Raw genomic sequence first — 22,389 nt, 5'->3', positions numbered from 1 at the left:
GGTTTGCATAGGTACAGATATGATTTTTGTGATCATCTAATTGCTTTGGAAATTTTAACTAAAGCATTATTAGTAAAATAATAGTTTTCATGGGCCAGGCATGGTGGCTCGTGCCTGTAATCCTGGCACTTTGGGAGACTAAGGTGGGCGGATCACCTGAGGTCGGGAGTTCAAGACCAGCCTGACCAACATGGAGAAACCCTGTCTCTACTAAAAATACAAAATTAGCCAGGCGTGGTGGCACATGCCTGTAATCCCAGCTACTCGGGAGGCTGAGGCAGGAGAATCACTTGAATCCGGGAGGCGGAGGTTGTGGTGAGCCAAGATCACACCATTGCACTCCAGCCTGGGCAACAAGAGCAAAACTTCATGTCACTAATAATAATAATAATAATAGTTTTCACATATCATATCTGGTTATATTCAGAACAGACTATATTCCTTTTTAGCAGACGATGTTCTTTATGCCTGTATTTCAACATGTAACCCCTAGTTAAAGCCATTTTTTGTGCTGACACATATAGACATCCGGAATTGAACTAAAAGTAATGTAACTGAATTATTTACATTTGGTTAGCTAATTGGTTAATTACTGATGATTATGAGTTAAGATTCAGTGTACTAGAAAATTTTAAATCAATGTGGTTTATGCTGAAACTCAGGTTACAGTTGCTTTACAAATCTAACTCCCAAGTATGTTACTGTCAACACCACTCTAGTAATTGAGGGTCATAGTTCAGAATAAAGTAAACACTGCTATGATTTCCTGTTTTAGTTCTCTGAAAAACAGATGCTAAAGAGTAGGTAGTAGGAAATTGTACTTCTCTCTTGCTAAATATCTGTAATTTCTTTAAGGAGTTTGTGTATTTCATACGCTTGTTAGCGCCCAGCACACAAAGCCTGTGTCAGCACGCTGATGGCCACACTTGTGGTTGGCCCATGTGCCTCTGTCTGGCCCGCTCCTCCACTCCTGCCCCATCCATAAAACTTCACTGTCACTCTGACAAAAGTAGTTTACAAACTGTTAGTCTGCCTTTTAGACGTCATTTAAAAAAATCTCATTCTGTAACTTGGCTTTAAATTAAAGAGCAGAAAAAAATAAACGGAAGGAAGCCAGAGGCTTTAAGGGCATCTCATTGTCTGGCGAGTCATCATTGTTTTGTTATATCAACATTATGAGTTCATTCAAGTTCGATCTGTATAAACAACTTATTAATTTCTAATATTTTGTAGGGAGCTGTCCTAGGTTTTCAAATTCCGGCAAATATGTGTGTGTGTGTTTTTTTCCTACATTTTAATTTTACTTCTCTTAAATGAAAACTTTTCTTTCTGATCTGATACTTCTACATTTTTAAAATACAGGTTTTAGCCAGGCGTGGTGGCCCACACTTGTAATTCTAGCACTTTAGGAGGCTGAGGTAAGAGAATTGCCTGAGCCTAGAAGTTCAAGATCAGCCTGGGCAACATAATGAGACCCCATCTCTACAAAAAAAAAAATTAAAAAATTTTTCAGGAATGGTAGCACATGTCTGTAGTCTGATTGAGTCTGATGCAATCAGGAAGAATATACTGGGACTAGCCTCTGCCTAGAATGTGGGAAGTGCCCTATTCTCATAGCCTCAGCTACTCTGGAGACTGAGGTGGGAGGATCACATGAGCCAGGGAGGTCAGGGGTGCAGTGAGCCATGATCATGCCCAGCCTGGGCAACAGAGTGAGACCCATAAAGAAAATACAGGTTTCTAGTAGCTTTTTATTACCTCCAGATTCTTGGGGTTTTTTTTTTTTTTTTTTTTTTTTTTCTGAGACGGAGTCTTGCTCTGTCGCCCAGGCTGGAGTGCAGTGGCCAGATCTCAGCTCACTGCAAGCTCCGCCTCCTGGGTTCAGGCCATTCTCCTGCCTCAGCCTCTCGAGTAGCTGGGACTACAGACGCCTGCCACCTCGCCCAGCTAGTTTTTTGTATTTTTTAGTAGAGACGGGGTTTCACCGTGTTAGCCAGGATGGTCTCGATCTCCTGACCTCATGATCCGCCCGTCTCGGCCTCCCAAAGTGCTAGGATTACAGGCTTGAGCCACCGCGCCCAGCTACCTCCAGATTCTTGCAGAGCAATGCGACATCAAGGCAGAAGATCACTTAGTACATTTTAGGCCATCACTGTTGAGGTATTTCATTAAGTACCTGACTGTACTGTGTGTCCTAAGGCATCTGACACCGAGAACTGTCATTGCCTTTACTCCAGGAGACTGAAGTGTAAGTCAGACAACTTTGAAGCTGACAGATAATAGAAGAACCTTACAGATCCCAGAATCAGTATTGAACTAGGACAGAAATAACTACTATCGTGATACAAAAACTCAAAGTGTATCCATTCATTCTCACTTTAATATATGTGTCTATCTTACTGTTGGGCATGGGCTGCTATAAGGTACTTTGACTATTAGTTTAATTGTTGCTCCCTGATAATTAAAAAAGGAACCAGTCTGGTGTTCTAATGTTTATCATTTTTAAAAAACATTTTTGAGGTCCTATTGTGTGTCATTTTCTATGTGCTTGGTGCCAGCCATTATGACATTAGTTAGAGTTTAATGTGAATTGGGACTTTTACTACTTTTCAGACAATACAAATACTTTAAAACATTTTAACTCCATTTCCCCCTCTAATGTTTTGTGTTATTTTCATCATTTGTATTCTAAAAATACTTAAAATCCTCTAAGACATTAAAATTACTGCTTTTGCAATCCATATTTATTCAGAATTCCCTGGTTTCCTTTTTTTGTTGCTACTCATTCCTTTCTGTATTTCCTTTTTTTTAAAAAATCTGTTGCTAGTCATTGTCCTTCAACTTGAAGAACTTCCCTTAATATTTCTTATAGTACAAGACTGAAGGTGACAGAGTTTCCCAGCTTTTTTGTCAAAGAATATCTTTAATTTGTCTTCCTTTTTGAAGGATTTTTTTTCTTTTTTAACCGCTTATTGAATTCTAGATTGGCAGTTACTATCTTTCTGTATTTTAAAGACATTATTCTGTTACTTTATTGCTTCCATCATTTCTGTTGAAAAATCATCTATACAGCTATTGTTGTTCCCTTTCAAGGTAATACGTCTTTTTCTTCCGGCTGCTTTTTTGATTTTGTCTTTGTATGTTGCTTCTACCCATTTAATTATTGGCATTGATAGGTGTAATTTTCTTTGTACTTATTCTGCTTAGGATCCACAGAGCTTGGGTCTGCAGCTTGAGCTTTCATCAGGCTTAGAAAACTCTTAGCCTCTACATCTCCAGTGCGGCATCTGTTGCATTGTCTCTTTTTCCCCTGCAGAGAGACTCCAGTTACACATAGTTTTTCGCCATGCGGTGCCTCCTGTGTTCCTTCAGCTGTTTTCATATTTTCCATCCTTTGTCGTGGGAACCGATGCGCTTCATGATCAACAATCCTCTGTTCGCCTGTGCCCAGCTCGCTCTTATCCCCATGTGTTGAGTTCTTAAGTTTCAGTTACTCTACTTTTAATTTCAGAATTTCCAAGTGATTATTAATATTAGATTCTAGTTCTCTGTTAAAATGATTGTCGTCTACTTTATTGAATGTATTCATCCAGTTTTTAAAGTCTTTGCTAACTCACTATCCACGTCACTTGTTTTTCTCTTGTTCTTGCCTCCTGATGTGCCCTGTACTTTTTATTGACTTTTAGACATAGATATACAAACTTGCAGAGTTTCTGGAAGATGTTTTCCCCCTCTAGAAAGGATTTCCTTCTGCCTTTGGCAGGCAGTTGGACAAGGGCCAGATCACTTTAAGTCATTCTGGGATGGACATGATTTGGTCCTGAGTTTCAGTCTTTATAAAAGCCCTCTCTACTGTCTTTCTGCTTCACTCTTCACTCTTTCAGTGCCTACCACGGTGTCTAACCTATGGAAGGTATTTAGCAAATGCTTTCTCAATAAAGGGTTCTTTCAGATAAGGTTATTTATATAGATGGATAATCATTAAATTCTCAGTAGTAGTAGTTCAAATTCACAAAGGCTTTTCTCCCCCCGACCTTGCCCCACATTTCCCCCTGTTTAGAGTCTGTAGATTCCATGCATTGAATACATTCAGGGGGACTTGAGGGTTCCCCGAGTATTGGGAGACTAACGACAAAATGCAGGAAAGGAAGACACTGATCACATGGGCATTTTTAAGTCGCTTTCAGATTAGTGCTCACCTTTGCCAGCATCCAGAAAAATTTTTTGTAAGTTCAGGGTTGAATAAAATAGACAAGAGAATAAGTCAGGAATGCCCTACTCTTCTGCAGTCATGACACTTCTAGACCAGTGCTCTGATTGTGGCTCCAGTTAACGTGCTTCCGCACCAGGGTTTTCTCCACTATTTATTCATTGAAGACATGTGTGGAAACACATAGGTTATATCTAAATTAGGCATTTTTTTTTTTTTTTGCTATAGAATTAAGCATTAAAATTAGAGTCATATTAGATAATTATTCTGCACAGATGAATACTTGTCTTACTTACCAGGTGACTGGTCTCTGAATGTAATTATCTATATAGTGAGTATATTTCTCTATTTGAAATTAAAGTTGGAGTTATTTAAAGATTTGGTTTACTGACAGATATCTTATTCTCTTTCAGGTTTATGTCTGTCTTCATGCTTAAGATTTGGTATTTCCAATAACTTGAACCAGTGTAACTGCTAGCAACAGTTGATTAGACTTTTACTGATTTTTCTTTGCCCCAGAAACATATCAGCCCATGTTTAAAGGATGCAAATCCAAATAATTCTTATCTTCATTGCCTAACATTATCTAGCTCCAGGATACTACTGGTCAGTCCTATGTGTTTCCTACCTAACATGTCCAAATCAAAGCCCAGTGCAATGTCATCTCCAGACTTTTCTTACTCCCAATTTTAGGGAAAAAAATGTCTCTGAGGCTCCAACTTCCAGAATGTTGGAATAGCTTGATCATCAACAGATAATAATGATAAAATCTGGATTACTTGAAATTATTGGAGAATAAACAGAAGCAGGCAGAAACAATAAGAGTCTACCCTTGTAATAAAATATGTGAGATTTATGAGTTTATGGGTTTTTGTCTGAAAGCGTTCTCCAATCTCGGGGCAAGGATGCAAGCAGAAGCTATCAGAGCACTGAGTTTGATGCCAACAGAGCAACCAGAAAATTAAAAGGAAAATCCAGTTTAAAAAAAATTACTATACATGTGAAGAAACAGGAAAATGTGATAATTAAGGGGGAAAAAAAGTCAATAGAAACAGACTCTGAGATGACCCAGGTGTCGCAATTAGCAGATAATGACTTTAAGTAGCCATTATAAATATGTTCAAGGACTTGAAGGTATACACATAATAAATGAACTTATAGGGAATTTAACCGATAAACAGAGCCTATACAAAAGACCAAATGGAAATTCCAGAGCTAAAGAGCTCAATAACTAAAATGGAAAATTTACTAGATGAGCTTAACAGCTATTGGAGACAACAGAGGAAAAAGTCAACGGACAAGAAGATAGATCAGTAGAAATTGTCCAGTCTGAAGAACAGAAAGAAAAAAATTAAAATGCACATTGTAGGTAAAGGCAAGAATTAAAAGTAGAGCAGAATTGATGTGAAATGCTCCGTGGTAATAAATTCCAGTAATTAATTCTGTGAAGAAAAAAGTTGAAAAATTAAAAATTCCTGGATTTTGAATGTCTAATCCTTAGTGTTTCCTCCAAGAATGAGGGGGAACATATCATCTGATTTCAAAGCAGTGTGTTTTTGGTTAACTTTCCTAAGGTCGTTTCTTTCATGTGGCCATACATTTCTTAGCTTCCTGTCCTCGTCTTCCTCTTTCATTCCCTCATTCTTCCCAGTAGCTAATGGCCTTTTCCTTCTGGGTGCTACTTTTGGGAGCCAGTTAATAATGAAGTAGATGACTTCTGACAGTAGACTAAGACAAAGGAAGCCTGTGTGCTGGGACATTGTATGAGGATGCATTCTTAAGTCTTCTTTTGATGTATTCTCCTGTTGTGTGGCACTTTCACTATCATTTTCAAATTCTCAGGATTTCAAATCATGATGAATCATTTAGTTGTTTTTAAGCATCAGTCTTTCTTAAGAGTCTGTGAATACAGAATACCAAATGATATTTCAAAATAGGCTTATTTTAATTATTAGTTCCTCTAGACACAATTCTGTTTCTTTTGGTTTAAACTCTGCAGGTGTTTCACCAAAACCAACAGCACTTTCAGCAGCAGCCCTCTCCCTGTGGTCCCTGTAGTAGCACCTTATCCTCAGGATGGTTTGGAAATGAAGCCCCTCAGTCACATGAAGGTGCCTGTATGCCTGGCTTCCGCAGTCCCTGATTGTGGTCAGTTGCCTGAGGAGAGCATCAAGGACAATGTGGAACCAGTCCCTACTCAGCGTACCTGCTGTCAGGACATTGTAAATGACGTCAGCTCTGATCGCGCAGAAGATCCAGCAGAGTTCAGCAGAGGTCAGGAAGGCATGATCAACCTTGGGATTCCAGATCGTCTTCAGTTAGCTAAGAGCTGTGTATGGGAAGGTGATGCTTTCAGAGTTTCCTCTCTATTAGTTTACATAGTTCTTGGGAGACTGGGTGGGGTGCTGGGTACTTCAAGAAAAGATAGGACTCAAGTTAAAGGATTCTTTGAAATTCTGTTATTACTCATGTCCTTCATCTCAGGCTGTCAATCCCATCACACTTGGGAAAATCTATTTGGAAATAGGCTTTGATTTCATTCATAGGGTAACAGAAGACGTGGTGGAAGAATGCATTTTGTGAACATGAGCCCCTTTTTGATTTGAGTCGGTTCTGGAGTGGTAACCTTTCTTTCAGATGGTTATTTTAGGGCTTTTAAGGGGTTGCTTTAATCCTCAGGTGAATTGTATAGCTACTCATGAGAGTTCAACTTTATTTAAACCTTCTGTCTCCCTCAAATTCAAACACAAACCAGGTTCTACTTGCGCTCGTTTTTCTTTCTTCATGGCTCAAAGTGTGAAGAAGTTTTTAGACTGCTTTGTAAAAATCCACCTTTATCATTTGATAATGCTCCCAAACCGTTCTGTGTTTCAGGAGACAGCTGTGCCCATTCAGAAACAGAGAACAACATTGTAAGTTGGAATGCTCTTATTTCGCCACCTGTCCCAGAGGGCTGTGCTGAAAAGACAACGTGGTCTCCGCCTGGCATTCCTTTAGACAGCCCGACAGAGGTCCTTCAGCAGCCCCAGGAAACCTGAGGATGTGCAAACAACCAGTCATTTTCTGACTTCAAGCCAGTAACTGCACAAAACAGGCCTGGGAGTGAACTGTGTGAAGGACCTTAATTCAAATCAGAGAAAATCATTATTTATTTTTTGAGTAGTAATGTCATATGAATGTATCTTAAAATGTGTGCCCTTTTATATTATTTATGCCTTAAATGTTTTCTTCCCCATTCCTTCCTGCCCCTCAGTAGGAAACAACCTTGTTTTGCATAGTATTCAGTCACCTGGAGGGCCGAGGGGTACTTCCATGTTTTCTAACAGCTACAGTGACAGCAAGAGCTCCTCATGCAAAGGATCCCATCTCTTGGCTGTTTTGGCTGAGAGGGAATGCAGGGGCCAATTGAAGGTTGCCACCAGCTGGGTTTTCAGGTAGAAAATGGTCTTTTAATAGTGTATTCTCAGACTTTTTTTTTTTTTTTTGAGATGGAGTCTTGCTCTGTCATCCAGGCTGGAGTGCAATGGCTTGATCTCGGCTCACTGTGACATCTGCCTCGCGAGTTCAAGCAATTCTCCCGCCTCAGTCTCCCGAGTAGCTGGGACTACAGGCATACAGGCACCTGCCACCACACCCGGCTAATTGTTTTGTATTTTTAGTAGAGACAGGGTTTCACCATGTTGGTCAGGCTGGTTTTGAACTCCTGACCTCAAGTGATCCACTGGCCTCCGCCTCCCAAAGTGCTAGGATTACAGGTGTGAGCCACCATGCCCGGCCTGTATTACCGGACTTTCTGAGAACACTTTGAAGTCAACTGCAGTTGTGACCCATGTTTATAATAGCAGACCTGGCTGGCGAATTTTACAAGAGTGCCTTCCACAAAAGTGGTGATGTGACCTGTTGACTTTCTATCTGCACGTGGGCACAAGTGATGTTCAGTTTGCTAGGCACTAGTCATGGTGTTGTGGACATGGTGGAGTGTAAGGTCTTGATGAATTACGGCAGTATGCAGAAAAGAAACCAAGGCCAGAGAGACAAATAATGCCTAATGTCCCACTGCTTTAAAATTACATTAATTTATCAAATGGCTACTATGGGGCTCTCTTTGACCGTTTCTAGGAGTAGGAACAAAATAAGACATTAAGTGGTGGCTTGAAGAGAAAGATACACATTTTTGGAAGAAAGAAAGGGGAAGGCTGCAGGGAGCCCGTCTTGGTGGGAGCTCTCCAGTCTGTTGGATTAGCGTAGGAATATGCTCATGGTGCCCTGACGCTGAAACTAGTCATCCCCCGTCTCCAACATAGGCAGCAGCCTGCAGGGGTGAGTGTCGGAAAAGACTTACGTTGGAAGAAAAGAGTTTTTTGGGTTTTTTTTCCTGAAATTTCCTGATACCTCTTTCAGAATGTCACCCTTGTAAACAGGCACCCAAAGCGTTGGTCAGCAGAGCTCCTGACCACGGCTGCCTCTGCGTGACAAGGACATTTGCAGCTGCCTTTGGAAGGCTCTTCACATTAAAAAGCAATAATTATATCAGTGTGTTTCATAGCTTGAGTCAAGCTTTCAAGGATCACTGCTCCTTTTTGCATTATGCATCCGTTTGGGGAAAGAAACAGAAAATTATTCTCTTTATATAGAGTCAAGCAATTCCAGCAGAAGTGAAGAAATGTTAGTTTCCCAGAAATCGCAGTGAGATAGAATATAATACTATGTTAACCAACTTTCTGTATAAATGCATCAGTATTCCCTTACATATGTCTATATATTTTATAATAGAACTGTTAGTGAAAATGTGCTTGTTTAAGCTGGGTCACTATGCAAGAGTTACTTCCAGTAGAATGTAGTGAATGTAATTCCCTAGTCAGATATTAGGGATGCTGTAGACCCAAGTTCTACATTCCAGATGTCCGTGCCTTTAGTATACTGGATTTATTCTTCATGTTGCTTAGATGCAATTAGCTCTGGAGGGGGATAGCTGCATCCCTTATTTCTGGGACTAGCAAAGGACGAAGTCCCAGCACACAGAATATGAAAGCATACCCTGTGTTAGCCAATCAAGTTACAGCAGTGCTGTCACAAAGGGAGTTTTAGAAAACAGGCGAGTCAATGTCCATAGACAGCCATTTTGATTCAGGAAACAGGTGTATTAGCATGAGCCTTAGGTCATGAACTGCTTTTAAAGTTGAGTTTGAATATGGGATCTGTCCACGAGGAAGAGAAAATGGCTTTACCTTTAGGACAATCTCATTGTGGACTGCTTTATTTATATTATTAGTAACGCTGTTTTAAGTGTTATTCTTTTTATTGTATTTTATTTATAAAAAATGCCTTTATATATTGAAATATATAAATATATATATATACACACACACATATATATATATATAATTGCCTTTATGTTTAGGCGGTATGAGTTCTCCCTAAGCGTGAGTTGGCTCTGAACTTTTCTGCCCTGCACAGGCACCCAAACAGTCCTACCTAATGTCACTTCACCAGGAAATGAGAGGGCATGGTACGGTGTGAGAGAGAGCACTAACACGTGTTGAATAACTGCTGTGTACCAGGCACTGTGCTCGGTGCTTGTTACTGTTAACTCATTTAACCCTCACAACACATCTACAAAGTTGGCATTAAAATCCCCAAGTCACCCAGTGAGCCATGGGACCTGAATCCGAACCCAGTTTATCTGGAGCCATAATCTGGGCTCCTCCCATTTTTCCATCCTGCTTTCCACAAGCATGGCGGTTCACTCTTTGGATAGAACCAGTCCCGTTCCGTATGCTGTGATCTGTCCCTGCTGTGCAATTCCTCCGAGGCTCCAGCTCCGCAGCTGAAGAAGCTGCCCTCTGGCCTCTGTGGGCAGAGCTCTGCTTATGACTTCGTCTTCCAGGAGTCCACATTTCTCCCCTTGATGCACCCGTCTGCCACCTCCACCTGGAAATTTGAGCTTTACTGTGCTCAGTGATCAGGAAATTGGTCAAGCCTCTTCATGTTCCTTCTCATCTAGAATTCGGTGTGATTGTTTTCGCGTTAAACTGCCCTGCTCCCACTGTATCATTTCACTATCTCCTTTTAATGTTTTCCTTTCAGTTTTGCACTGACAGTCTGGTGTCAGGTGCTGCCAGGGTGCAAGTGAAGTGGCAATGTTCTAAACCTTTGGAAGTGTTCTTAGCAAAAGCCTTTCTTTCTGGGTTTTGTTTTTGTCAAATGAGTCTATGAAGACTCAGTGCATCCATCTTGGGCTGAGCGTGCCACAGATCTCATTCCAGCTCCAGCGCTGCCAGGACGTGAAGTTCATGATTGAATTTTACCTGTGTTGCTCTCTTTTAAAGTAATGACTTTGAGATGCATGCTTTGTATCATATTGAAAAGTATGTTTGATTTTCCTTAAAGTTGTAATGTTATGTGTGAAACTGTACATATTTTAAATGATGTAGCTTTGGCAGGTTTTATTTGGTTGACATGATTTTATATTAAAAGAGAACGCTGCTTTCATATAGCTTAGCCCCTGAAGGCGGGGCTACTCCCTGTTTGTACAACGCTGCTTATAGTTTGTGACTGGGGTGGGCGAATGTCTTCCTCTGAAATTCTTTGGAGCCTCCACCCCGTCCTCCCCTGAAACTCCCCTGTGCACACCCCTTCTGTTCTGGCTGCAGAGATCCAGGCCCCGAAGGAGCAGGATCTTGGGCAAGTGTTTTAGGGGAGGCTGAGACCCTGCCTGAGCCTGGGGGGCGATGTGGAGGCAGGCCCAGCTCCTCCGGGCAACTTTGCATTTGTTTGGAAGGAAGGGAGGTGGGTAGGAGAGGAGCTTGGAAGGATGAGGAGGAGCGGTCCTGCCTCACACATTGTCTATTTTTACCGTTAACCTAGGGCCACATTGTTATGAACTCCAGTATAGAAATTTAGCCTTGTGAAAAAGTGTTGTTTTACTGCCCTAAGAAGATACACATCTCTAGGCATCTCTGACCAGAAAGCCAACAAAGTCTTTTGCATCGGGTGTGGCCCCTTTGTATTTTATTTCCCGTATTTAAATCAGCCGTCCTTACACCCTAGCCCCAGTGCTGAGAGCTTTGAGGGTAGCTGAAACCCCTTATCTAATAAAGGCTAACTCTGAGAACCACAGAACCATCTTCGGTTTCTCAATTTTCTGGCTCCTTTCAGGCGCCACTTCCCTTGTGCTGGCGGGTCACCCGTTGGCTTTCTTGCCGTTTCTTCTCATCTGTGTCTCCTGCAGAGGCGGCTTGGAGTCCCGAGTCTTCTAGTCAGTTGAACAAGCATTCATTTGTGTTTTCACCCAGATTGCAGACACACACACAAACACACACACACACTTGGAGCTAGTGAGTCATGCTGGCAGCTGACATTGTGACTCTGGAACAGCCCCAGTGTTCTGTGGGCCAGCTCCCCCAGCCTGGGGGCGGGAAGCTACATCCGCAGTACCTCCGCTCTGTATCTTGTGGGCTGGGACTCCTGGAGTCAGGCCACTGCAGCGTCAGTGATGTTCTTAAGCTACGGTTGAGCGAAGGAACACACGCCTACACACCTTGTTTGTCCCCACTGGCCACACCTGGGACCCAGCCATCAGCCTCTCTCTGCGGGAGTTGCAATGGAAATAGCCCTCTGTTGGCATGGACATCAGCTCTGATTTATTTAGGAATTGCTCCATCCAGACTTTGTTCTGGAAGCAGCTAGCTTGCTCATACTTCTGTAGCACCACATACGGTTCCCAGTACCATGGCTGTCACTTGCCCTCAGACACCCAGTGATCCTTCTCTCCCAATTGTGGGTCCTCCTCCTCGTCCTGCCACCTCTGTCTTCCACAAGCTGGGCCAGGGCTTCTCTTGTAACCATGTCACTTAGGGCCTTGCACCAGTTGGAAAGACTGGCTGTTAAAGTGGTAGTTGGTGTCTTAGCTACGTTGGTTTTACGACCAAAGTCTGACAGAAACGCTCTTCCCAAATCCCACCTGCCTTCCCTAAGCCTATCTGCATCTTCCTCTTTGGACCTCATGGTGTTGCAGTCACTGTGATGGTGACATTCACTGGAGCATCCGTGGTTTCTTGTGCAGGATCCAAACCTGGGGTGGTGGTTGGTGTTTCAAGGCCTAGGAAAAGCGTATGTGGGCAAAGAACAGAGAGATGCTTTGGGAGTGTCCAGATGTTCCTAGAGCTCAAGAGAGACCAAGCGTCACCCTCAGCACCCAGCAGTGGTCGCCTTGCACACGAGTCGTCTTTTTCTGGATATAGTCGTGCTTACCTGCCTGCACCTCAGCATCTTCTCTGGAGCCCCTCTGTTGGTGCCTTTGCTCCCTGAGAGTGAAGTGGGAGAGTAAAGTTAGTGGCAACTCACTTCCCTCGCTTTCCTTTCCAACTGGAGGAAAGCCCTAGCCCCCAGGATGACGGGTTCCACACTCACATGGGAACAAGCACTTGACCAAGGCCTGTAGGAAGGAAAAGAAAAGGAACATTACTTGGCCAGCCCAGCAGAGATCCCAGGAGAATGGCCCTCTCTTTCCCAATGGGTCTGTACTTGGGCCTCAGCAACCCAGAAGGGGATGGCCCCAGGTGCCTGAGTTGGGGGTTTGAGCCCTGAATGGCAACATCTAGCACTGGGGAGAGGGTCAGAATTAAGGAAGAGCCTAGATTCTTCTCCCCCGGGAGTGCCGCATCTCTTTTGGATAGCTCAGGGTCTGGCCACCCTGTGGGATCAAGCAGCCCTTCCCTTCCCATTCCCACTCACAGGGGAAAGTCTCTGGGTGCCGGGCAGCATACTGGAACACCAGTAGAGAGGCCACCGTTGCCACCACCATTCCTGTGCCTGCTGCACCCAACACCGCTGGGTAGGCACTGAAGGGGGGGTCCGCTAGGAGGGGAGAGCACAGGTTACATGGTTTCGAGCCACTGCAGAACTTGGGCCACAGTGGCTTGTAGGGAACCACCAGGGTTCTGGAGAAGCGGTGCCCTGCTCATCCAGTTCCCCCTGCAGCTGACATGCGGGACCCAGAGAACCCGGAGATCAGGTCTCTCCCAAGGAACACAGCGCTCTGTCTGCCTAGTGCTGTGGGGTTTGACTCTCCTGCCAAGTCCCGTTTCTGGTGCAGAAGGCAAAAGTCTGGTTATCTTGGCGGCTTGGGGCTGAAGGGAAGTATGCCATAAAATAAGGAATTCCCAGGATGGAGAGGGGGCAGCAGGAAGCTGAGAGCCTGCCTGTAGCCCTGGAGGGGAGACTGAGGCACAGAGTGGGCTCCTGTTCTTAGTCACCGGCACCTTTTCCTTCCTCTCTATTCTGATCACATGAATTAGGGTTCCTAACCCTCAGCCTGGAGCCTCCTGAGCCCCCCAGGGAGGGACGGGAAAGAGCCGTGGTGATTATCTGAGGGGAGAGTGGAGAAGAGGACGGGCTGGGGACGGGAGAATTCAGCAGGACGGGAGCAAATGAACAGAGGAGGGGGTGCTCTGTGAAGAGGAAGATGAACCAGGGGCCAGTGCTTTGGAGAAAAGGTGGGTCCCTCCCTGGCATTAGCTGGCACCTGGTATCTTCACCTCAGAGGGATGTCCTGCAGTGTGGTGATTCAGAGCCAGGATGCGGAAGGCATAAAGGACCCCGGGGTCCAAGCCTCCCAGCCGCCGGCCTCGGCTCTCCGGCTCGATGTCACTAGCTGCCGTCTCCCACGCCCCAGCTCCTGGGCCCAGGGCACTGGCCTTCCGCTGCACCAGGAAGCCCGTCAGGTTCCCGGGGCCTGCGATGGCCCATTGAAGCTGCACCTCTCTCCGGTGCCTCCCGTAGGTCAGGCGGCTGATGGTGACGTTGGGAGGAGCTGGATATCCTGGGTGAGGGTGGGGACACAAAGAGGCACATGTATACCTACAACCACGTGAGCTTGTGCCCCCAGATTTGCTCCTGTCGAGAGGCAGCCTGGCTGTGTGGAAAAGGCACTGGATTGGGGTCTGTGGACCTGAGAAGCCCTGTCTTGTCCCATCAGTTTTTTCATGTATAAAGTGAAAGGGAGGCGATGCTGCCTGCATGGCGTTCTGTCTGCCATGAGTGTACCAGAGTCACGAACATGTTACCCATCTAGCTCTTGAGTCCTGCCTATGCCCAAGGAAGCTCAAGCGCTCACATTTTGGAGCGGGGAATCCTTGTGCCTTTCCACTTAAAGCACTCTGTGGCTGTTGGTCTCCCAGCCCCCACCTCACCACACACACACACTCGACCCCTCACTCACTCAGGACCTCCAGCAGCACGCTCCGACTGCTGTTACCCACGGCGTTGCGGGCCACGCATTGGTAGGTGCCCCTGTGGTGTGCTGGGTCAGCATCGTAGATGCCCAGGCGCAGCTGGGCACCCTCAGGGTGCAGCATGAATCCTGAAGTGCCATGGTCCACCTGCTGTTGTTGAGGCCCCAGCCAGAGGAGCTGGGCAGGTGGTGTGCCCCCGCGGAGCGAGCACTCCAGCCAGGCCTCTCCCCCCTCCAACACTGACACGCGGGGCTCAGCCACGTCCAGCTGTGGGGCTTCTGCGGGGACAGAGAGGAAGAGGCTGGCTAGTGGGAGGGCCTGGGGACAAGGTGCTGGCCAGCATTGGAAGGGATGGAGAGGAGATGGAGCGGGAGTGCTGCAGAGTTGATAATGAGGCTTGTCTGGGGCCAGTCTGCTTTCTCTTCACGTTCCCATTCTACGCCAAGTTCCTGTCGCAGTGTGCTCCAGGGATGGCTGATATAGGATAAAATCAGCAGTGTTCCTCCCTGCTCCTTCTCTGCCCCACCCTAGCCTCAGCTCCTGCAGGCAGGGGCCCTGCCTTACTGGTCTCTGCATGAACAGCCCCTTCCAGCACCTGTCCTCCCTCCCACTAGTGGCCCCCACCTCCTGGCTGGCTCCAGGCGTAGCGCTGGGCCCATAGCAGGCACTCAGATTTTATGGACTGACTTATTAAAGACCCAGACTCTCAGGTGTCAATGAATCTCCTACGATGGAATTTCCGGTCCTGAGACTGAGTAATAGGGAAGGAAATATTTGGGGTTGAGGCCTCCCTAGAGCCCTGAGAACATGCTAGTTACCAAGCCTTTGGAGACCAAGAAGTAAACCATTCTGTGAGAACTGTTGTGTGTGACAGCTTCTCTGTTTGCTTTTCTTACATTTTTTTTTTTTACTTTGATATGTAATTCTTTTTTCCTGGTTGCAGTAAATAGACTGGCAGAGCCAGATGAAGACAAGGAGGAACCAGACCAAAACCAGAGTAAGAGAGGTAAAGAACTGACTTTGGAAACATTAATGCAAATCAACGGTATAATCAGGCATCTCTCTTACGCAAATCCATGTAAATGAAGACTATGCAATTGACATTTCCACGTCACCTAGATCAGTGCTATCCAATATTGTAGTGACCAGCCACGTCAATATGGGAACTTGAAATGTGGCCAGGCCAGATTGAGATGTGCAGTAATTGTATATATACCAGATTTTAAAGATAAGATGTCAAATATCTAGTTAATAATTTTTATGATTACATGTTGAAATGATAACATATTGGATATATTGAGTTAACTAAAGTGTTTCACGTGTTTCTTCTCCTTTTTAAATGTGCCTGCTAGAATATTTTAGATCACATATATAGCTCACATTATATTTTTATTATACAACTCTGACCTAGCCTAACCCCCTCATTTTATGGATCAAAGAAAACTTGAGTCCCTGGGAGCTCAGCTCCTACCTACCTCCTAGCTTCTCCGTCCTCACTGACTCGCTTTCCATGCCAGCACAGCCACCCCCCAAGATCTCTTTCTCCTGGTTCCAAAGGGTTGCTCCTCCTGTCCCAGTCCCAGAACAAACTCGCTAGTCCCTACTCACCCAGCTGGAGGTGGCAGTGGGGGTCAGGGGTCCTGAGCAGGTGAGTGCCCCGGCAGGTAAACTCTCTGCCAGCCAGATCTTCCTGGGCCTGCAGGAGGTGAACGGCCGTCGAGGAGCTGCTACTGCCCAGGGGCTGCTGCTGTTCGTCAAGCCAGCTCAGCGTGGCGGGGGGCTCGCCGCCAGGCCACTCACAGCTCAGCATGATGAACTGGTGCCCCATTGTGGCTGTGCTCCAGCAGGTGGGCCTCCCGAGAGGCTCCCCTGGAAAGAATGATGGCTCAGCATGGCCCTGTGGAAGGAGGAAGGGCTTGGCACATCCGCCCTATCCCCCTTCCTTCATTTGTTCCTTCACTCCCTCCTTCCTTCATCACTTTGTCACTCACTCATTCACACACTCATCATTTATTGATGGCTGATCATGTGCCAGGGAAATGGTGGGAACAGACATTAAACAATTATTATGATTTAATGTGTGCTAGAATATAGACAGAAAGACAAACTCTCTGGGGCTTCCAGAAAGACGACAGGATGACCTCTGAGCTCTGTCTTGGCTGATGGCTGGGAGTTTCTCTCTGCACACTTGGCAGAGAGAATGCTGAAGGCAAATTTCAAGCCCAACATGCGTCAGAGCGGTAGAAGGGCAGTGTAGGGGCAATGAGAGGCTGCTGACCCTGAAGGCAGGGACAGTGGGGAGGTGTCAGGGCTCCAAGGCCGAAGTGAGGAGGACAGAGCACAGTGTGGATGGGAAAGATGGGAGATGGGGACTGAGAGCTGAGTGCCGCCCACCTGCTTGTTACGTGGCATGTTTTGGAGCCTGCAGTCTGGAGCGCCACCCAGATCCCAGGCCCTCCGGCTCTCCCCTGACCTCTACCCACACTCTGCCTGGAATGTCAGAGCCCTGGGGTTTCCTGCGTCCACTCACAGAGCGTGACTGTGCAGAGGGCAGGCGGTGCCAGGGCTGGGTGCCGGCCAGTGCAGGTGAAGATGCTGCCACTGGAGAGCTGGGCGGCTGCATGACTCCAGGTGACGTTGCTGGGGGCAGTAGGGCCAGGTCCCTGGGGTCCTTCCCACTGCAGCTGTGCAGGCGGAAGCCCCTCAGGCCAGGCGCAGAGCAGAGTCACAGCCCCGGGGCTGGGATGCACTGCACAGGAAGGCTGTCCCTCAGGGGGATCTGGATGGGGAAGTGAGTGAGGCTGGGGCAGGCTCCACTGCCAGTGCCCTGCAGGCCCCAGGCCAGGCAGGGGAGTCTGGAGGCCAGGGGTGTCAATGGGTAGAGGAGTAGGGAGAAGTGGGTCAGGGGAAAGATCGAGTCTCTCTGAGGGGCTGGTGAGGAACAGGCTGAGCTCTCAGGTGAGGGGCAGGAGGTTACCAAGTGTACAGGAGTTTAGAGTCCCCAAGGAATCCCAGAGACCCCATGGAAGACCCCATCTCCCATTCTCATCTTTGCCTCTGGGCACCCAGGAGCCAGCACACCTTGCCTCACTGCCATCGCCCTTCTCTGTGCCTCAGTTCGGTCCACAGGGCCACGGGAATAATCACTTAGTGGCGGGAGGCTAGTAGTGTCGGTAGCTTCCCTGCTTCCCTTCCCCTCCCCATAGTTTTCTTATCCTCTTTCCCTGCCCTCCAACCCCACTTGGTCAGAGACGTCCCTCCAACAAGAGCAACTTCGGCACGCCTCTCCACGGGGCAGCTGGGTCTGCCTGAGAACAGGCCCACAAAGGCTCCAGCGTGAGTTGTCCCCAGGCCAGGTCTGGGCGTCACCCGACCCCACACTCACAGTAGATGGTGAGCTGGACAGTCGTCTGGGTGCGGGAGTCCAGGTAGCTGTTGTGGGCCAGGCAGGTGTACAGACCCGTGTGGACACGGCCTGCTCTGGCGATGATGTAGGTAGGCCCCGTGTGGACTTGCGTGTGGTCACGGAGCCACACGTAGTGACTAGGCGGGTTGGAGGCGGCCAGGCAACTCAGGGTCACCTCTTCCCTCTCACTGGCCCAGAAGCCCTCCTCAGCGAGTCCCAGTGGCTCCATGGTGATCACAGGCTTGTCAGGACCAACTGGAGAGCAAGGAAGGCCGGTTACCCCTCCCCAACGTCATTCCTTCATTCACGCACATGCTCATCTCTGAATGTATGCATCAATCCTGGGGGCATGTAGTATGCTCTGGCCTGTGTCCACCCTGAGGCTAGGCCCTCCTGGAGCTCAGAGTCCAGGGATCATGGGCAAGTCCAGGCTGCTCAGGGCTTATGTGTGGAGGTGAGCGCCCTGGGCTGTGGGCGCTTCCTCGAGGGACTCCTGGGTTGGGCCAAGGTGGGGCAGAAGAGAGGAAGGAGACCAGTGTTCCCCATGCGCCTGAGACTGAGGGGCTCTTAGAAGCAGAGAGGCAGCCACTGTAGACTTCAGGAGTCAGATACCACAGTGGGATGATGCCCTGAGCCGGATCCCAGCAGCCGCCTCCTTTCACTTCCTGGGACTCCACCTTCCCCTCTCTCCTGTGTTCCAAGCTCGGGGTCACCATCTTCGAAGCTCTCCCTGACTCCCAAGGAGTTGTGAATTCTCTGCCTGCTTCTAGTCTGCTCCTGCCTCTTTCTCAAGAACTCTCCTGCTCACCTGCCTCCTCAACAGTCCTCAGTTCACGATTTCCACAAACCGCCACTGTGAAGACCGATCAATAGGATGCTATTGGTCCTTGCTCCTTAAAACGTCTAAGACCAGCACTGTCCAATAGGGGGATGCCAGCCACAGAATTTTTTTTTTAACATTTTCTAGTAGCCAAATCTTAAGTAAAAGTGACCAAACCCAATCAAGCAAAAAACAAAAACCACCAACAGGTGTTTTACTATTTAACCAAATATATCCAGAATGTTATTTCAATATATAATCAATATAAAAGTTACGGATGAGGTATTTTACATTCTTTCTTTTGGAATAAATCTTCAAAATCAAGTGTGCCTTCCATGCATACAGCACAGCTCCGTTTGGATTGGCTCCATTTCAAGTGACCGAAGATACACATGCGTGGCTGCCGTGTGGGACAGCGAGCTCTAGGCCACCCTGGCCTTCATCTTTCCCCCAGGGCTTCTGATTTCTAACTTCAGGCTTGCTGCCCTCTCCTCCCACTGTGGCCCCACCCCCTGTCTCCTTGGGGTCCCGCTGGTTTCTGAGAGCCCTCCAGGCTCAACCTAAAGGCAGACTTTCCAGGCCGCCAGTGAAATCGCGAGTGAGATTGTAAGCATAAATGTATGCACGTTTTCCTGGAAAAGGGTGTCCGTGACCTTAAAAAGGCTAACAGCCTGGGACTAGAGCTGTACTGGACACCAGGGGCACAGCACCCCGTGACTCTTGCCTGCTGAAGACTTCTAGAGGGCGGAACACTCCCGCAGAGGAGGGATTTGGAGAGTTCTGAGGTGTGGAACCTGAGTGTGGATGGGGAGGTGAGTGTGAGCCCTGACAGCCCCCCCACCACAGTCTGACTCACAAATGACGTCCAGGAAGGCCCCGTCACTGCTCAGCCTGTTCACGGAGTTGCGAGCACTGCACATGTACCAGCCTAGGTGCGTCCGGTTGACCGGGTCCAGCCGGAATAGTGGCTCAGTGACCCCCACCAGGGCCTCTCCAAGGCCTTGGGATGCCTGATGTTGCCAGGCAAAGGTCACAGGCTCTGTGCCCTCCCGCACTGCACACGTGGCCACCACGGAGGCTCCCTCCACAGGGGACGGGTTACTCAGTCGCACTTGAGGCTTAGACACCGGCACTGGCCAGAGGAGGGAGAGGCCCGCCGTGTTATTACAGACCCAGGACACGCCCAGCTGTGTCCGGCACCCCCACCCCTGCTGGCTGGGGACTCACCGGCCCACCCACCCTGACCATCCCGTCCTCATCACCCCGGCTTTCCTCAGTCCCTGGAGTGGGGCGCCCTTTAGAACCTGGACCCCCCCACACACACAGGGAATGGGCAGCACACATGCAGAGATCCAAAGCAGCCCGCGGACCGGCTGCAGCCGGGGCCAGGCCTCACCCAGCACGGCCAGCGTGACGTGGGAGTAGGCAGTGTGGAGCTGGCCACCAGCCACGTGCAGAACCTGGCATAGGAAGTGGCCGCGGGCACCCTCTCGAAGTTCCCCCAGCACCAGGCTGCCGTTCCTCAGACTCACGACTCCCAGAGCCGAGGCGATGGCCTCCACCTTGGACATGGCTCCATCGGTGACGGCCACAGGCCGGGGAACCAGGGAGCCCAGCGGGGTGAAGCTCCAGAGGACCAGCAGTGGGGCAGGCCCAGAGCCACAGGCCAGCTCCACGGAGCCACCTCGCACTCCCTGGACAGACACCACCTCCTCTGCAGGGGCCTCGGGAGTCGGGTGGGGCTGGCCTGGGGAGAGAAGGGGCATAGCAGGACTTCTGGGCTGCTCTGGGCTCTCCTGCACGCCCTGCCTTGCCTGGAGCCTCTCTTTTTGGTTCTGCAGTCCCGAGCGGCCCAGGCAGTGTTCAGGAAGACCACATAAAAGCTTTTCTGGAGTTGGTGGGCAAGAGACAGTTTCTGCGGGAGCCTCCGGCTGTCCTGCTTGGAGGCACTGAAGGAGGGGTTGACTGAAGTCAGAGAATGAACTGGAGCAGAGATCCCCACTCCTCATGGGCCACTAGACCATTCAAAAGGCAGATTCGTGGGCATCACCCCAGACTATGGGGTCAGACACCCGCCGCAGTGGGGAGGGGCCAGGGCCCAGGAATCCACATTTGTAACAAGCACCCCAAGATGAGGCTGATGATCAGTCCTGTGATGACGGTGACCCTGGAGATAAGGAGATCTGCATGGCCGCTGGCAGCTTGGGTCTGGAGTTCCCTGTGTAAGGATTCCAGGAGGATCCCTGGGCTCATCCCACCCTGTTCCAGTCGCATTGCAGCAAGGGGAAGAGGACACTGCCCGCATCAGCCCATCCAGCATTCATTCAGCTGAGCATAGAGTGCTGGGGTCACAAGGACAAATGAACCCCCCCATCCCTGCTCTCATGGAGCTCCCAGTCCATCAGGGACCAGCCATTAAGTAGTTCCTGTGGAGTAAGTCACTCAACAGGTATTCTTGGCTCAGGGCCCAGCCCTCAACCGCAGCCTAAGCCCAAGTACCATGTTCCCCGCTATCCCCTCACATGCGGTCAGGGTGGGCCTCATGCCATAAAGTGCTGAGGGCCTCAGCAAATTTGCATGAAAATAAGTGCCTGGGGCCGGGCTCAGTGGCTCACACCTGTAATCCCAGCACTCTGGGAGGCTGAGGTGGGCGGATCACCTGAAGTCAGGAGTTTGAGACCAGCCTGGCCAACATAGCAAAACCCCGGCTCTACTAAAAATACAAAACTTAGCTGGGCACGGTGGCACACACCTGTAATCCCAGCTACTTGGGAGGCTGAGGCTGGAGAATCGCTTGAACCCAGGAGGCAGAGGTTGCAGTGAGCCGAGATCACACCACTGCACTCCAGCCTAGGTGACAGAGCAAGATTCCGTCTCAAAAAAAAAAAAAAAAAAAAAAAAAGAATAAAAATACGTAACCCGGAAGCCAATTTCTTCCAACCCCATGGACATTGCTTTGGCCTGAGATGCCAGCATCTCTCACCTGGATTATGGCCATGATCTCCTGATTGCCCTAATCCCCCTCAAAAACCGGCAACTTTCTGAAACCTAGATCTGACCATGCCACTCCTAAGCTTACCACCTCACAGTGGCTCTCAGGATGACTCCAGCTTCTCAAGGTAAAGCAAAGTGCTATCACCTACATGGCACATAGTAGTCACTCAGTGAACGCTAGTTAAATGTCTAGCGGATGAATGACTGAATGGACTTGATGCAATGGCTACACAAGTGCAAAAGGAGGATCCCTCAGGAAGAGGCAGGAATAGTGGGATGGGAGTGGGAAATGAACCCCCGGGGGGATCTGAGTATCACTCACCTGAGGCCCTCAGGTGCAGAAGGCAGAGGCGTATCAGCAGCAGGAGGCTGACCGGGTCGTGCTGGGCCCTCTGACCCACCATGGCCCCATCTCCCCGGTGGCCACCCACCTGAGGCTCCTGCCTGACTTGTAGACCCCTTCTACCCAGAGCAGAGCCCGGCCCTGGGAGGATGGTGGTCTGGCTCAGGTTGCCAACTTCAGCCCTGCCCATGCCTCCACTCCTGCTCTCCTGTTACCCTCAGTGCCTCGATGACTCGTGAATTATTTACGAGATGATTCACTCCATCCATAATGCAGAGTTGGGGAGGGCAGGACGTGGCTGGGGCAGACCCAGGGGAGAGGACCACCAGCTCCCTGCATTTTCACTCGAAGGATATTGTAAAATTAGAGTCACTGAACAGA

At 48.4% G+C, this 22,389-nt stretch overlaps 2 protein-coding genes across 16 annotated transcripts in view; one reads left to right on the top strand and one right to left on the bottom strand.

Annotated features, from left to right (window-relative positions):
* CDON (cell adhesion associated, oncogene regulated) overlaps positions 1-10,704 on the top strand; it is a 103,488-nt gene extending 92,784 nt beyond the window's left edge. For 8 of the 14 annotated variants that reach the window (XM_005580113.5, XM_005580111.5, XM_005580110.5 and 5 more), the window contains 2 exons: positions 6,210-6,553; positions 7,085-10,704. In XM_005580113.5, coding sequence (XP_005580170.3) covers positions 6,210-6,553; positions 7,085-7,248 — 508 coding nt within the window. In that variant the 3' untranslated portion in view covers positions 7,249-10,704. The remainder of the gene's footprint in view (positions 1-6,209; positions 6,554-7,084) is intronic. The other 6 variants (XM_074015584.1, XM_074015582.1, XM_074015585.1 and 3 more) reach the window with 2 other exon arrangements.
* Positions 10,705-11,830: 1,126 nt separating this feature from the next.
* On the bottom strand, positions 11,831-22,069 carry VSIG10L2 (V-set and immunoglobulin domain containing 10 like 2). Of its 2 annotated transcripts, XM_045369995.3 has the most exons (12): positions 21,988-22,069; positions 20,068-20,418; positions 19,528-19,803; positions 17,831-18,106; positions 16,976-17,224; positions 16,054-16,314; positions 14,433-14,723; positions 13,737-14,033; positions 12,947-13,069; positions 12,623-12,647; positions 12,464-12,516; positions 11,831-12,311 (listed from the first exon to the last, which is right to left on the bottom strand). In XM_045369995.3, the coding sequence occupies exons 1-12, from the start codon at positions 22,067-22,069 to the stop codon at positions 12,214-12,216; spliced, it is 2,382 nt and encodes a 793-aa protein (XP_045225930.3). In that variant the 3' UTR covers positions 11,831-12,213. The 2 variants fall into 2 exon arrangements, with proteins under 2 accessions (XP_045225930.3, XP_045225931.2); XM_045369996.3 differs by lacking the exons at positions 12,623-12,647; positions 12,947-13,069; positions 13,737-14,033; ... (4 more) ...; positions 20,068-20,418; positions 21,988-22,069 and having other exon boundaries at positions 16,054-16,359.
* Between the last annotated feature and the right edge of the window lie 320 nt (positions 22,070-22,389).

The sequence above is a fragment of the Macaca fascicularis genome, chromosome 14 (assembly GCF_037993035.2).
Source record: "Macaca fascicularis isolate 582-1 chromosome 14, T2T-MFA8v1.1".
Classification (NCBI taxonomy): Eukaryota; Metazoa; Chordata; class Mammalia; order Primates; family Cercopithecidae; genus Macaca; species Macaca fascicularis.
Note: the sequence above shows the minus strand (reverse complement) of the source record. Positions and strands in the feature narration are given on the sequence as shown.

What these genes read in the sequence shown, in the direction of transcription:
- VSIG10L2 (XM_045369995.3), bottom strand. Translation starts at nt 22,069, where the DNA reads ATGGTGGGTCAGAGGGCCCAGCACGACCCGGTCAGCCTCCTGCTGCTG. An exon ending in TGTCCAGCTCACCATCTACT is followed by an intron (nt 17,225 to 17,830) that starts GTGAGTGTGGGG and finishes TTCCCCATCCAG; the next exon opens with ATCCCCCTGAGGGACAGCCT. An exon ending in CCTCTGCACAGTCACGCTCT is followed by an intron (nt 16,315 to 16,975) that starts GTGAGTGGACGC and finishes CATTCTTTCCAG; the next exon opens with GGGAGCCTCTCGGGAGGCCC.